The sequence below is a fragment of the Oratosquilla oratoria genome, chromosome 4 (assembly GCF_046742065.1).
Source record: "Oratosquilla oratoria isolate Oo_2021 chromosome 4, ASM4674206v1, whole genome shotgun sequence".
Lineage (NCBI taxonomy): Eukaryota > Metazoa > Arthropoda > Malacostraca > Stomatopoda > Squillidae > Oratosquilla > Oratosquilla oratoria.
The window spans coordinates 23,261,336-23,276,546 of record NC_134780.1 but is presented as its reverse complement, the minus strand read 5'-3'; the positions used below and the strand labels follow the sequence as shown (position 1 = coordinate 23,276,546).

The 15,211-nt window shown below is 38.5% G+C and overlaps 1 protein-coding gene across 2 annotated transcripts; it reads left to right on the top strand.

Annotated features, from left to right (window-relative positions):
- Positions 1–10,033: 10,033 nt before the first annotated feature.
- mRpL33 (mitochondrial ribosomal protein L33) lies at positions 10,034–14,949 on the top strand. Of its 2 annotated transcripts, none has more exons than XM_076183653.1 (4): positions 10,034–10,152; positions 14,412–14,476; positions 14,599–14,702; positions 14,803–14,949. In XM_076183653.1, the coding sequence occupies exons 2-4, from the start codon at positions 14,436–14,438 to the stop codon at positions 14,850–14,852; spliced, it is 195 nt and encodes a 64-aa protein (XP_076039768.1). In that variant the 5' UTR covers positions 10,034–10,152; positions 14,412–14,435; the 3' UTR covers positions 14,853–14,949. The 2 variants fall into 2 exon arrangements, with proteins under 2 accessions (XP_076039768.1, XP_076039769.1); XM_076183654.1 differs by having other exon boundaries at positions 10,060–10,147.
- Positions 14,950–15,211: the final 262 nt, after the last annotated feature.

Genomic DNA, 15,211 nt, shown 5'->3' with positions numbered 1-15,211 from the left:
GGGTTAGACGACATTCCTGCGAGGTTTGTTAAGGATGGAGCCACAATTATTACTCCCCTAATAACCCACATAATAAACTTGTCCATTGGTTCAGGATCTATCCCAAGCGACATGAAGAGGGCTCGGGTAGCACCTCTTTATAAGAAAAACGCAAAAACTGAGGCAGCTAACTACAGGCCCGTTTCAATTCTAGGTATTATTTCCAAGGTTTTGGAACGTACCGTATACAATCAGTTAGATACCTACCTCAGGGAATGTAATCTACTATACGGTATGCAATCTGGTTTTAGAACGAATTACTCAACAGACACCAGCTTAATATACCTTTACAATCTGATAAAACAGGAATGCGACAGAGGTAACTACACAGGTTTAGTTTTGTTGGATCTACAAAAGGCATTTGACACAGTGGGCCATATTTCATTAAAAAAAAAAAAAAAAATCAGGCATAAGGAGTGGCGAATATTGGTTGGTTCAAGTCCTACCTCACAGGTCGCAAACAACTTGTACAGGTAAATGAAGCCTGCTCAGATGACAGAGAGATAACTTGTGGTGTACCACAAGGTTCAATTCTAGGACCGCTACTGTTCCTGGTCTATATTAACGACATGCCAGGTGTGGTGAACTGTAAGTTACTGCTATTTGCAGACTCCGCTCTAATTGTCTCAGGTAGGGACCCAGTTGAAGTAGAAGAGAAACTGAGTGTCGAACTGTCATCGGTCCAGGACTGGCTCAGAGAAAATAGGCTGTCTTTACACCTCAGTAAAACGGAAAGTATTGTCTTCGCATTAAAACCCAACCTCAGGAAACACAGCGATGTACAGGTCAGATGTGGGGTTAATGTCTTGGAGTCAAAAGAAGAGGTAACCTATCTTGGAATACCCTTAGATCAGTCCCTCTCAGGGAATGCCATAATGGATAAGATTGTATCCAAGTGTTCACATAAAGTCACATTTTGTACAGAAAAGCTAGAAATTTTGATCTGGAAACAAAGAAGCTTCTAGTCTCAGCCTTGTTACAACATCACTTTGATTACGCTTGCAGATCTTGGTACAGTAGTCTGAGCAGAAAAAAACAGTCCCGGCTACAGGTTACACAAAATAAGATAATTAGATTCATACTAAATTTACCTCAACGTAGTCATATTGGTATTGAAGAATTTAGCAAGGTAGGAATGTTACCTGTAAAATATCGTGTCCAGCAGTTGAAACTAAACCAGGTTTACAATGTCGTTCATAATTCTGCTCCCTCATATGTGAGCTGTAATTTTACATTATCGGCTGAGAACCGAACCCGGAACAGTCAAGAGTCTCTTATTGTACCTCATGCAGGTCCCTTCACCAAAAACAGTTTTCACTTCACAGGTGCTCAACTATGGAACTCACTACCTGTGTCCATTAAGAAGTCAAATAGCAAGGTTACCTTCAAGAAAAAAGTCAAGGGTTACTATATGTCTCAGCTATGGACAGAGAACAGCCTTGATTTTGTGTACTACTAGCTTAGTGAGGGATACCTGATTCCATGAGTAATACCATCCAAATCTGTGTTCATTCATAACTGTTCTGACCTCCTCCCCCTTTTTTTTGTTCTTCAGAAGTTTAGTTTAGTATAACAATGATTGATGTTTACAAATTGGTTTCCACCTCTGTTTTGCCAGTCATAATATGGTATATGTCTCAGGTAGGGTCCGAGAACAGTTATGATCTGACCTTTTTCCTCGTTCTCCTTGTTGTTTTACTCATTCGAGTACTGGTCCCCTGTACCCTACCCCTGATGCTTCAGGTTAAATGTACTACTCCCTAGTGCTCATACTAATTGCCCACTCCGTCCTGTGATTCAGGTTAAATGTTAGATTTATTTAATAGGTGACCCTAGCTGCAGTGTAGCATTCACTATAACTACATGTTGTTACAGATGTAGAATATTGTAGTATATCATTAAAGGTACTACTCTGATATAGTACTCACTCATACATGTTGATACAGCTGTAGAATAATGCAGTATATCATTAATGGTACTACTCTGATATAGTACTCACTCATACTGTTTTGTTACAGTTTAATATTATTTTGTTGTTCCTTTGCTTATTGCAATGTTCCTTTTTTTGATAGTGCTCAAATTTTTGGTCTCTATTACTGTGTGTACAAACATTTTTGTAATATTAGCTAAACTATAACAATGTTTATGTGTCATGTGTTCTGACTGGTATTACTCATGATTGTCTCTGGTCCCCTTAACCCTCTACGTATGTTGTCAGTGTGACTTAGTGTAGAATAACAATCTGATGAGGACCACAATGGAAATAAGCATACATGCTTTTTGTGTTATCCTCGGTAATTTGCATTTATTATTCCGAACTATGTGTTCTTGTCATTATTTGCACTTCATGTACATTGATTCATTGCCAAATAAAGTCTATCTATCTACCACAACCTAAAATGAAATTGAAAAAACTACATAATGACACTTCCTTCTCTATCATACGAGTCGTGTATACAATCACAGTGTTCATTTATACCTAAACAACACACAATTTTTGTTTCTAATCTACCACGTGCAGAAATATAATGATGTCACTTTCCTTATCTAATTTCAACAATCGTAACGTAAGAGCAAGAGGTGTGCCAAATGGATACACGAAACCTTACCGGGGCTGTATGATATATGCAGATATGGTGTAAACATATCATTACAGAAGAAATATTACCAGTACTGATAACGCAACCAATGAAAGTTACCACTTAGGCATTTTTATGGACACCAAAGCCCGCGAAAATTTAACTGCGAAGTGTGTGTATCCATTTGGCACGGCTCTACCAATCTAGGGTAAGGACGACTTTTTGATGACAGTTGTTGTGGTAATAGGTTCAGTAATAAGCCAATTTCCCTCCCCCATCTACAATTCTCACAAAGTCAATATTATTTTTACCGAGTACGCAACATACTTCCCTATGTAGTATTTAGCTTACAGTTGTAATTTTATTGAAGAAATAAAAACGTTGTTAGACAAATAATTTGAATTTTGTATCATGAAAAACTCGAGTAGGTAAAATTGTTTGCTTGTGACATACATGAATATTGTATTTACATGACTCATGAAACCCCACATTATGATTAGATTCAGAGTTGGACTGGCAGTGTAAACTGTCGAGTAAACTACTGACCTTTTACAAATATCTTTAATTATTCATTCATAGCTACATTAGAAAAACATATACAATTTGAATATATATAGTCCGAAATTATCAATACAGTATTGTGAAGAATAATGTTTCGTTTGAGTAATTATTGATTTCTCGTCTCAATTTGCAGGCGACTCTTAGATTCAAACGCCAAAGTTCGTTGGAGTTGTTTATGAATTGCTGTTTACCTTATTATTTCATATATTGGTTAAGTTAGTCAAGAGCATTTAAATTTGTTTATATTCTGTTTTCTGTAGGAAGTTGTGGAGAGATGGTAAAGGTATTGATGTTTTGTCGCTTAAAATGCGGTTTAGCAGCATGAATGGATTTTAACCACCTAAGATTTACGGATGATATTATTTTTAATTCAGAAAGAGCTGAAGACTTGCAAGATATGCTGAGTGACCTGAACAAGGAAAGTTTCAAAGTATGTTAAAAATGAATAAAAGTAAAACCAAAGTAATGTTCAACTCGAAAGTTCATAGTAAAGATATTATAATCGATGGTGAGAGTATTGAAGTTGAAGAGTATAATTATTTAGGCCAGATGGTGAAAGTAACCAAAGATCATGATAATGAAATAATTGTGGGTATTGCAATTGGTTGGAAAGTGTTTCGTACGTATAATCAATCATAAAAGGCTCTCTGCCAGCAATGATGTACGGGTGTGAGACTTGGGAACTGACGAAGGCGATAGAGACAGAGCTAAGGAATATACAGAGGAGAATGGAAAGATAAGTGATGGGAATAACGCTGGGAGACCGAAAGAGAGTAAGGTGGGTGAGAGAGCAGGCTAGAGTGAAAGATATCGTGGAGGCGGTAAAAGAGAGGAAAGTGTAATTGGGCTGGTAAGTTAACGCGAACGACTGATGAGCAATGGAGCAAGTGTGTTACTGTGTGGACGCCGCGAGATGGGAAGCGTGGAAGAGGGAGACCAGTGACACGAATTTCCTGGACAGTGGAAGGTGATGGATGAGGGGGTGTGGGTAATACGTACCTTAAGTGAGTGATGAAGGGAGGGGGAGGATAGCTGCAGTTGGGGAACCGAAGTCCAGGAGATTTGTATCACCATCCGGGAGCACTCGCGCTCCCTTCAGAGCGAGCGTGAATGTAAATCAAAGAGGGGGGGTGATGGGGCAACTCATTAAGTGAACCGTCCTAGGCTAATGAAACCCAGAACTCCTAATGTGAGTTTTAATGGATTAATTAATTCTATAATTAGACACTAGAATTATACTACTTGTCATTAACAATGTGAGTTAACAATTAACTGGATTTCACATACATCCTAGCTATTCCCTGCGCGCGATTACTAGCTATAACTTATACTAAAACACCTTAACTTAATGTGTGTCTTGCGTGTGGAGACGTCTTCAATTGGCGCGGTCTCCTGCTGAGTTCCGACCGGCGCGGCTCCGCTTCTGGTGGGGGCGGGGGGCGACGGTTTTTGTGTGGATCGGAGCGGGAAACTGACCGACTTCGTAGCTTGATGGTTAAGGACGGGCGCTGAGATGGGCTTTGTAAGCGACACACTTCACCGACGTATTCTTGGTCAATCGTACACTGCACTTTGTGGAGTTCCGGCGGGAGGGGTCTGTACCCAAATCACTTGTTTGATGTCCCTTGATACGCGATCGTCACTTAAGGATGAAAATCCTTAATAGCCACATGAGGGAGGAAAGGACACGATTGGACTTCCGAGAATGAGCGGCCCGACCTCCCTTGTTGAACCCGATGTGAAGACTGCCCTGTGTCCCGCGGCATGTGAGGTCAAAAATGCCCGCCAGCTAGCATCCAACGTTGCCAATACTTCTACGTTCCCGCCACTAGTGTTGAAGGGTACTACGAATAATGTTCATGTGGAAGATGACACAGTTCCAATTGTTCCTTGAGGTAGACACTATTCACGAGCGTGTTAGATACGATCCTAATTATTCTAATTGCCTAGGTTAAAACAAATATGTGGCAGCGCGCAGGGGAGGGGGTGTTTTCGCACGAAGCTGGAACAAGGTCGCTTTGTGCTTGGGCGCGGAAACCGTTGGCCTAGGTCGTGTGAGAACACTTGAATCTAAAGGGGGGGGGGTTCTCTAAATAAATAGAAGTTTCTCTCAACTTCGTTAAGGCACTGTAATTGATTGCCAAAATGGCACAACAGTTGATGAGGATAAGGAGAAGGAGAAAGGACAGGATGTAGCTACTAGAAGTCTTAAGGACTCTGGTAATTCCCCCGAGTATAGGGAATGAAGGGCCGAAGCGGTGAGAAATCGGACGAAAGAAAATGGGAAGGGGAGACAGCGAGCCGGGTGTCACAATAATATTCAAAAATTGTGACAACCAGAGGATGGAGAGACGAGATACAGAAGTGTGCAGGAATGACGTGTCAGAGGTTGGCACGGTCGTGTGAATCATGGAATGCTATGAAAAGGGTCTTTGTTCAGCAGTGGACTCAGGAGGATTAACTGATGGTACAGTGAGGGGTAGTTTTTCATTGGCAAATGGGAGGGGAGGGGGTTGTTTCCTGTCTTGAAGTGGACATGTGTGAGGTGTGAATGCCCTGTTATTGGGTGCACTAGTGCTGTTTCAAATCATGTACATCCAATATCAATCCTTCGAAGTACTACTTCCTGACATGACTCACCACTGTTGTGCACTACACTACCAAGGTAAGTAAAACTTTCAAAGACCCCAGTGCCCTCGCCACATGCACGAGCAGACTAAACTCTGTCATCCAGTCAGCCCCGAAACTCCTGGACCTTGGTCTTGGCCCAGGAGACCTCGAGTCCAAGCGGTCACGGCCCCCTGTGCAATCGAGGCTTGCAACCAAGACTTCCAACGACTCCGCAAAAAGGACAGCATCATCAGCAAAGACGAGGTCAGTGACCTTGGTGTTGCCAATAGATGCTCCACAACGACATTGTTCGACAACTCTGTCCAATACCCAGTCCATGCAGGTGTTGAACAATGTGGCGAGGACACACCCTTGCCTCACTCCTGAAAGAAGCTAAACACGCCTCCTCTATACTTTACAACATTCTATCCTAGAAAATATGCCAAATATGAAGTCATTAATCTTTGCAGGTATCCTACGGATCCGCAGATTATCCTAGGGTCTACGATACACCGAGTCGAACGCCCTCTTGAGATCAACATAAGCTGCAAGAAACCCTTGTTGAAACTCATGTTGGCGCTCCACAAGAATACGAAGCGCCAGGATCCGATCAGTTGTTGACTTACCTGGCGTGAACCCAGACTGATCAGACCTTTGAAACTTTAGCAGATGTAGACGATCCCGTGTCAGCAAAAACAAGCACCTTACCTGGCAAGGTCTAAATATACAGGCCAGACCATTTGAATTATTGTGCGCAAATTCTGACGTCATTAGGCTGGGTCTGTTTTCTCTTTGTGAAACACTGAATAAAACTGTGAAACGCCAAGGAAGACAGGAACTATAATATTTTATATATATATATATATATATATATATTATATATCATATATATTATATATTCATATATATAGACAGGAACTATAATATTCTATATATATTTATATATATATATATTTTATATATTTGTCAGAATATAACTAATTGCGTGGAGCGGTGCGAGCGAAGCCAACGACATACCCGCACGATGCACCAGCTTCAACTGACAGCTATAGGATCCGAGAACCCCACTTTGAACAGCCAAGTGACGTTCACGGGCCCGCTGCGCCAACTCCCTCGAAATTCGGTCGGAAGTGGTTAGACCTTATATCCTTAGATCTTGTTACCTGGCACACTGAGCAGTGTAATGCCGAGGTAATTGGTAAATCCCACGTCTCTGTCACATACAAAGCCGTCGGTACACTCACCCCTTCATACAATCTCCTCTTTGCATCCATTCCCAGACGCCTATTTCTCAATAATAATAATGATAATAATAATAATAATAGTAGTAATAATGATGATAATAATAATGATAATAACAATAACAAAAATTATGATGATAATGACGATGATGATTATAATAACAACAATAATAATAATAATAATGATAATAAAAATAATAATAATAATAATTTTATTTGGCATTGAATCAATATACATGAAGTCCAGACAATGAAAAGAACACATGGTTCGAAATAACAATTACAAATGCCGAGGATAACACAAAAAAAAAACATGTAAGCTTATTTCCATTGTGATTGTGGTCCTCAATAGACTGATTTTCTACACTAAGCTACACAGACAACATACGTAGGGGTTAAGGGGACAAGAGACCTTTTTAATCCCCTAAGGCATTTACTTGCTCCTCTCAATCTACAATTTACCTCCACCTCCATTCATCTCTTCCCTGCCACATGTGACCCCAAATACCTAGAGCTATTCACTTCCTCCAGCTTCTCTCCTGACTTACTTCCACTTCCAACACACTGTCATCCTCTCTCCTTGTACATCTCATCGCCTTACTTTTACCCACATTTACCTTCAGCTTTCTCCTATTTAATATCTCCTCAAACTCCGTCATTAACTCCATTAACCCCCTCTGATCCTGCCACAAGTGCAATGTCGTCAATAAACAACAACTGGCTCGCCTCCCCCTTTTCTCCATTTTCTTTAACCATCTCCAGTTCCCTTGCCTTTGCCTTCCGCACCACCCCATCCGTCCGTATTGAACAGCCACGGCGACATAACACATCCCTGACGCAGTCCCACCTTTAATTCAAACCACTCGCTTTCTCTATTTCTAATTCTAACACAGGCTCTATTGTTCTCGTAAAAATTCTTGACTTCCCTTAACAGCTTTCCCCCCCAATCACATATATTTACAAAATCCCCCACAGTGCCTTTCTGTCCACCATGTGATGAGACTTCCAAATCCATAAAGCCCCAAAAAACATCCTTACCTTTTGCTAAAGCTTTCTCACATATCTGCCTTAGCCAGGGGGGGGGGGACTTTAGCCCCCCCCAAAAGTGGCCAGCCCCCCATTAGCCCCCCCAACTGAAATGAGCAAATTGAAAATTTAAAACACTCATTGAAATAATTTTATTAGGTGGAATTTTTAATTGCCAGGGCTAAAGATTTGTCAGCCATCAGTGCTAACCCTACCACTAACCCCTCCCCTTCTGAAATGAGGATGATATATGTGTATTATCATATTACTATTAGCCCCCCCTTAGCCTCCCCAACTAAAAATTCCTGGCGCCGCCGCTGAACTTCTCTTTGATCAAATTTCATGGAAATCACACATTATAAAGAAAATGGGTCAAATAATGCAACCACATTTTAGTTTTATATATAAAATTGTGCAATTGAGCAAAAACCGTCCTTGTTCGGGTTTTGTCGGTATTAGTGAGACGGACGGTATGCGTAGCTGTGTTGGGTAATTTTGCAGAGGCTAGAAACGTGACTTCTCTTTGATCAAATTACATGTAAGTCACACATTTTAAAGAAAATATGTCAAATAATGCAACCATATATATAGAATTGTACATTTGAGCAAAAACCGTCCTTGTTTGGGTTTTGTCGTTTTTTTTGTTTTTGTTTTTTTTTGTCGGTTTTGTCAGTAATTAGTGAGACCGGAGCCGATCAAACCCGAACAAGGACAATTTTTGCTGCAATGCACGATTTTATATAAAAAAAAAAGATAGGAAATGGTTGCATTTTTTTTACCTATTTTCTTTAATATGTGTGATATCCATGTAATTAGATAAAAAAGAAGTTACGTTTTTATCCTCTGCAAAATTACCGACCACAACTACGAATACCGTCCGACTCACGCCGACCAAACCCAAAGATGTTTTTTGCTCAAATGCACAATCTTATATAAAAAATTAGCATATGGTTGCATTATTTTACCTATTTTCTTTAAAATGTGTGATTTCCATGTAAGTTACATTTTTATCCTCTGCAAAATTACCGACCACAGCTACGATTACCGTCCGACTAACTAATAGCCGACCAACGCCTACCAAACCCGAACAAGGACGGTTTTTGCTGAAATGCACAATCTTATATAAAAAAAATAGCATATAGTTGCATTATTTGACATATTTTCTTTAAAATGTATGATTTCCATGTAATTTAATAAAAAAGAAGTTACGTTTTTATCCTCTGCAAAATTACCGACCACAGCTACGATTACCGTCCGACTCGCTAATAGCCGACCAAACCCGAACAAGGACGGTTTTTGCCGAAATGCACGATTTTATATAATAAATTAGCATATGGTTGCATTATTTTACCTATTTTTTTTAATTATGTGTGATTTCCATGTAATATGATCAAAGAGAAGTTACGTTTTTATCCTCTGCAAAATTACCGACCACAGATACGAATACCGTCCGACTCACTCATAATCAACCAACGCCGACCAAACCCGAACAAGGACGGATTTTGCTCAAATACACTATTTTACATTAAAAATTAGCATATGGTTACATTATTTGACATATTTTCTTTAAAATGTGTGATTTTCGTGTAATTTGACCAACGAAAAGTTACGTTTTTATCCTCTGCAAAATTACCGACCACAGCTACGATTCGTCCAGCCCGCCATTTATGATCACTGGTGGTATGGATCAAACTACACTCTTTTAAGTTTCTTACTATTGTGTTATTAGTGTAATAGATTGCATATAGTAATTCTACAGAGGATAAAAAAGTAAGTTCTCTTTGGTCAAATTACATGAAAATCACACAATTTAAAGAAAATAGTTCAAATAATGCAACCATATGCTAATTTGTTACGGTATTCGTAGCTGTGGGCTGTCATTTTGCAGAGGCTAAAACATAACTTCTCTTTGACCAAATTACATGAAAATCACACATTTTAAAGATGCCAATACAGTACAATTTCCAATCACAATAATGTTGCTAAAATCTAGCGGTATCATACAAGTACTGACGATAGCACAAGCCAGCGAATGTTTTGTAAACACGGCAGACGACATAGAAGATCGCAGTAACTGAAACGGATTACTTGGTAATGTAAGTTCATTTGGGATAATTATGAAGAGTAGATGATGTCATGGTTTTGCTAGTTATTTATGTAATGTTTTCAAATAATTCTTGTACAATAAATTTCCGTAAAGGGGTCATCCCCCATGTGAATATTACCGCATTGGTGACTGTAACCTACGGCTACGGCTACGTAACAATTATTATTATTATATATATACACACTGGACAAGAACTACCTGGATTATATTTTCCCCTTTCAGTAGTTCTAAATAGGTCTTCTGTTTTCATTGTATGATGGCTATAACCTACTAGAAAGTCTTCAATAGCATCATCATTCAGTTATAATTGGTCAACAGTTTCCGTAGGTAAATGTTCAGGACAACACTTTTTTTCCAATTTTGAAATTAACTGTGGTCTAACTTGTAAGATGCTGTAAGGGATGGTGTCATTTTATAACGTTGTCATTGCCAAAGACATTGTTTTGCTGTCTAGCACAAAGGGATGAGAAAGGAAATTATATTTGAGACACAATGAGGAAGGAAATTATACTTGAGAGACAATGAGGAAGGAAATTATATTTGAGAGACAATGAGGAAGGAAATTAAATTTGAGAGACAATGAGGAAGGAAATTATATTTGAGAGACAATGAGGAAGGAAATTATATTTGAGAGATGTAGGGGTGTGGATGGATGATGACTGTGGCTTCCAAGCACACAAAACTAAAACCATTAGTGCTGTTTGTAAAATGAGTGGGTGGATCCTCTGGATCTTTAATGCTATGAAGCCCAAGTACTTGTTGCCTCCGTGGAAGACCATACCAGTGTCAAAGCTGGAGTATGTATGCCAGCTATGGTCTCTACACAAAGTCAAGGAGATACAAGAACTTGAACAGGTCCAGATGGTATTGATGAGGTTAGTTGGGGACTCAGAACTACTGGAAGAGGCTGATAATCCTCAAGCTTTTTTCACTTCTGAGACACACTGAACACTATATTACATCTGGAAAGTCCTGGAGGGCAGAGCACCAACCCATCACAAAATGAAGGAGATGGTATCAAAGGAAAACACCACCCCAGGTTTCGTAAGACATGCAAAAGAAGGTCCATAAGTGCTACTCTTAGCAGCTGAAGACAATCCAGGCAGAAAGCCTCATCTGTGCTAGCCCCAGATTCTTCAAATGTCTCCCAAGAGAGATAAGGGACCTAACAGGAATCAGCATGAAAGCTTTCAAGAGGAGGCTAGGCAAATTTGTGGGCAACATCCCAGATGAGCCTCCAATCCTACATGGAACCTCATGAGGAGTGGCAACGAACTCACAGAGCAGTTCCAATACATGAAACCCTGGCAATGATGTGGGAGTGGTGTTTGCCTAGACTGGCCATGGTGTTAACACTGAAACCTACAAGACAAGACAAGGCAGATGGGACCTTCAGGAATCCTGTGCCCATTTGAACTAATACATAGAAATAAACTGTTCCTAAATTAGTCCTACACATGCACATATACAGTGATTGCTAGTAATTTATAGTAGAGAACATGATTCATGTTAAACACAGGACAACTAGGCAAGGTATTAAGCAGCTATCCAAATTGGAAGGTGGTTGTACAGCTCACAGGGCTGTTCAGAAATTAAGAGAACTGTTGATTATGAAGCCTGCAAATGTATGAAACAAATGTGCATTGTTTAACCAGTCACAGCATGATTTGGTGTGACACATTGAATAAATGATATATTTATTATACCAATTCAGTATTACCTCTGCTTATGATTTGATGGCACAACAACAGTGATTGTAGCCATTTGAAATTTTAATATTCAGTTGAATTAACACCCAAACAATATGCTGTATTGATGTTGGTTGTTGTTGGTATTATTATTATATATATATATATATATATATTGTTTTTTTTTTTTTTTACATGTTTACTTCATTATCTTTTTTCCTGGGCTTAGCCATATGCTTCACTTAAAATATATGTATTTATGTATATTGTATGTTCTTGGCCTAGGTTGTATTTTCATCCAGCTTGTTCCACAAAGCAATAAATCTGTGTAGAAAGGTATACTTTCTTAAGTCTTGCAATCATGCTTTTCCAGCATTTTACTGTGACCTCTTGCTGATCTATGTCCTATGCCAGCAAGTCCTGTCTTTCCATTTTTCTACATCTTTTTTCAGATCTAAACATCATTATCATGTCACCTTGCACTCTTCACTATTAAAATGAGGGAAGTCCCAGCTTTTTTAGTCTTTCCTCATCTTTCTTATTATTTAGGCTTGGAATCATCTTGGTTACTGCCCTTTGTATTCTCTATTTTCTTACATCTTTCATACAGTATGTTCACACTACTGCTACGTACTACAGTCTGGGACAAACCAAATTTTAACTTTTTATCATGTCCTTATTCATGCACTAAAATGTCACTCCTATATTCTTGAGCAATTTAGAAGTCTTTCATGTTATTCGCTTTATATAACTTTCTGGTGACAGTTCATCCTTGATTAGAATACCTAAATCTTTTTCCTCTTTCCAAAATTTTACATTTCTTCATAGTAAAGTTCATTTTCCACTCCTGGCTCAAAAAAATAAATTAAATAAGTAAATAGATAAATAATAATGTAGGTGTTCCTGTTGATAATCATCTTTTTTCACTTTATGATCTTAGTATCACCCATAAAAAGGTTATCTTAGTTACCTATACTGTTCATCATATTGACTCATAGTAGAAAGAGACCAGTGACAGGTACCTACAAGATGAACAACTAAGCTGTCAACCACCTCACCTCCGTCACGAGGCGCAGCTGTGAGGTGCTGACACTCATTCTCCAGACTGGGCCGAAGATATCTCTTCATCAGTTTCATCTGTATTTCTTACACTTTTTCACACATGGAGAGTTGACTATAGGTAACTCTTTTCTTCTCTCTACCACTTTGAGGTGGGAACATAGAAACATTCCCACAGTGATACACACAGACAACATTCAAAATTTTCTTTCCAAAGAGATCTGTGGAATGTTTCCTGAACCATTATTAGCCACTGGGGCTGTGGATTTTCCACTTAGTGAAACTAGAGGCAACAATTGATTGATTAGTACGAAGCAGAAATATTATATGTGCCAGGACTGAACACTGTGGTACTCTGCAAGTCACCCTCCCTAGTTTAACATTTCATCTCTTACTACTGTTCTCCCATGTCTATGGAAATGTCTTTTACCTATTTCAGTATACTCCTTTTAATGCCTCCAATATTTTCTAACTTCTATATTAATTTTTTGTGTGGTGCCTTGTATTTTTTTTTTTTTCTCCAAATTTAGGTATATACAATCCATCCTACCTTCTTTCTTGTTCAACACAACCACTTTCAAAGAAGAAATTAGTAGGTTGGTTATACAAGACTTTCCTTCTCTAAATCCAAATTGATTGTCAACCAAGATTCTTTTCTCCTTCAAGTACAGTATGTTATTTATCTTTTATAATTTTCTCACACATTTTGGTTATACTGGTAAAAACAAATGGGTTCAAAATTTGAACAGTGATCTGCAAGCAGAGTGTGCATGCTTGTAAGTGGCTAGGAGTGTCCCCAACTGACTCAGTCACCATACTGTGTTTTTTTGTGTCAAAGTGTTTTCAGCTAGCAAATATTCATATTATGCTGAAAAATACTTTTTCACCTTACTTTTTTTTTCTTATATATATGTGTGTATATATATATATATATATATATATATATGAAACATAACCCTGGATTGAGTTGCCAGTACTCACTCTCATAACAAATCCAGTTACCAAATCCATTGCCCAAGGTCTCTCTTGCCAGTAATGAACTATGACCAGGTTCAGCCCATAAGTCTCTCGGAGAAGAGATTTTGCATTGTCTAGATGGGGTGAGAGTGGGGCAATGTAGAATGAAGTGTTATTCATGGTCTGTGTAATGGCTGAACTTGTAGCAGTTAGAGTCTGTAGCCAGGCCATTTCTGTATTGGTCTAGTTTTGAAGCAGCGCCATGACCTGGACACAGTCATGTCAGTTTCTTACTTAGCTTGAAAGTGATTTCTCAGTTGGGTTGCCTCATAATGACCCATTCAATTAAAAGACATAGCTTCAGAATGGATTATGTTCATATATAGAAACTGTACTGTATATTGATTTTTGTTTTATACAGCCTTAGAGGGTGCATTTTATTTGTCTGATAAATTTATATAGCTGTATGAAAATGTATTACTAAAGATTTTGACTATGCATAGCCAATACAAAACTGTATATTGAATCCCCTTTTTTCACACAGCCGGGTGATTTACTACAAGCAGCAATGTTTCTTACCAATGCCCTGTTAAAGAAGGTGAAATCAAGGTAAATAGCATAATTTTGCAAACTAAATGTGAAATGTCAAATTTGTGATCCAACATCATTTTATTTGAATTTGCATGTAACATCTTTCAACTTTTTTTTTCTTTTTTTTTCTAAATTTTCAGGAGAGTTATGGTGCTTATGGAAAGTGTAGTCACAGGTTACAAGAAGACTGCGACCAAACAAAGAATCTATGATAAACTTGAAGTCATTGCTTGGGATCCTTACAGTAAGTCATCATCATTTTTGTTACCCTTGGGTATCTAGTTTCTGGTATTACACATTTTTGCGATTAGCCAATTATTAATAACATTTTCTTCTTGTTACAGTTCGTGCAATGTGTGTCTTTAAGGAGAAGAAACGTATTCGTAGTTTATGATTTTGTATAGTTGTAAATAGATAATGATTTTATAAATGTTATTTTATAATTGCTTGTATTCCACATGTAAATCTAAAAAAATAAAGTATGGAACTACTTTACTTCTTTTTTTTACTCCATCACCAAACTGTCTTTTTACTTTCAATGCTTTATTGTATCATCTATACACAGCCATTCTCCTCTCATCCCTATCTCCTGCCTGCTCCCTTCCTTGCTCAACAGACATTCCCCTCTTGCTCAGTACCCCTCTCACCCCATCCATCCATCTCATCTTTGTTCATCCCCTCAAATTCACTCCACCTCTTTTATGAATCTTTCCTCACTCATTCTTTTCATGTGTCCAAACCATCCTAACACTC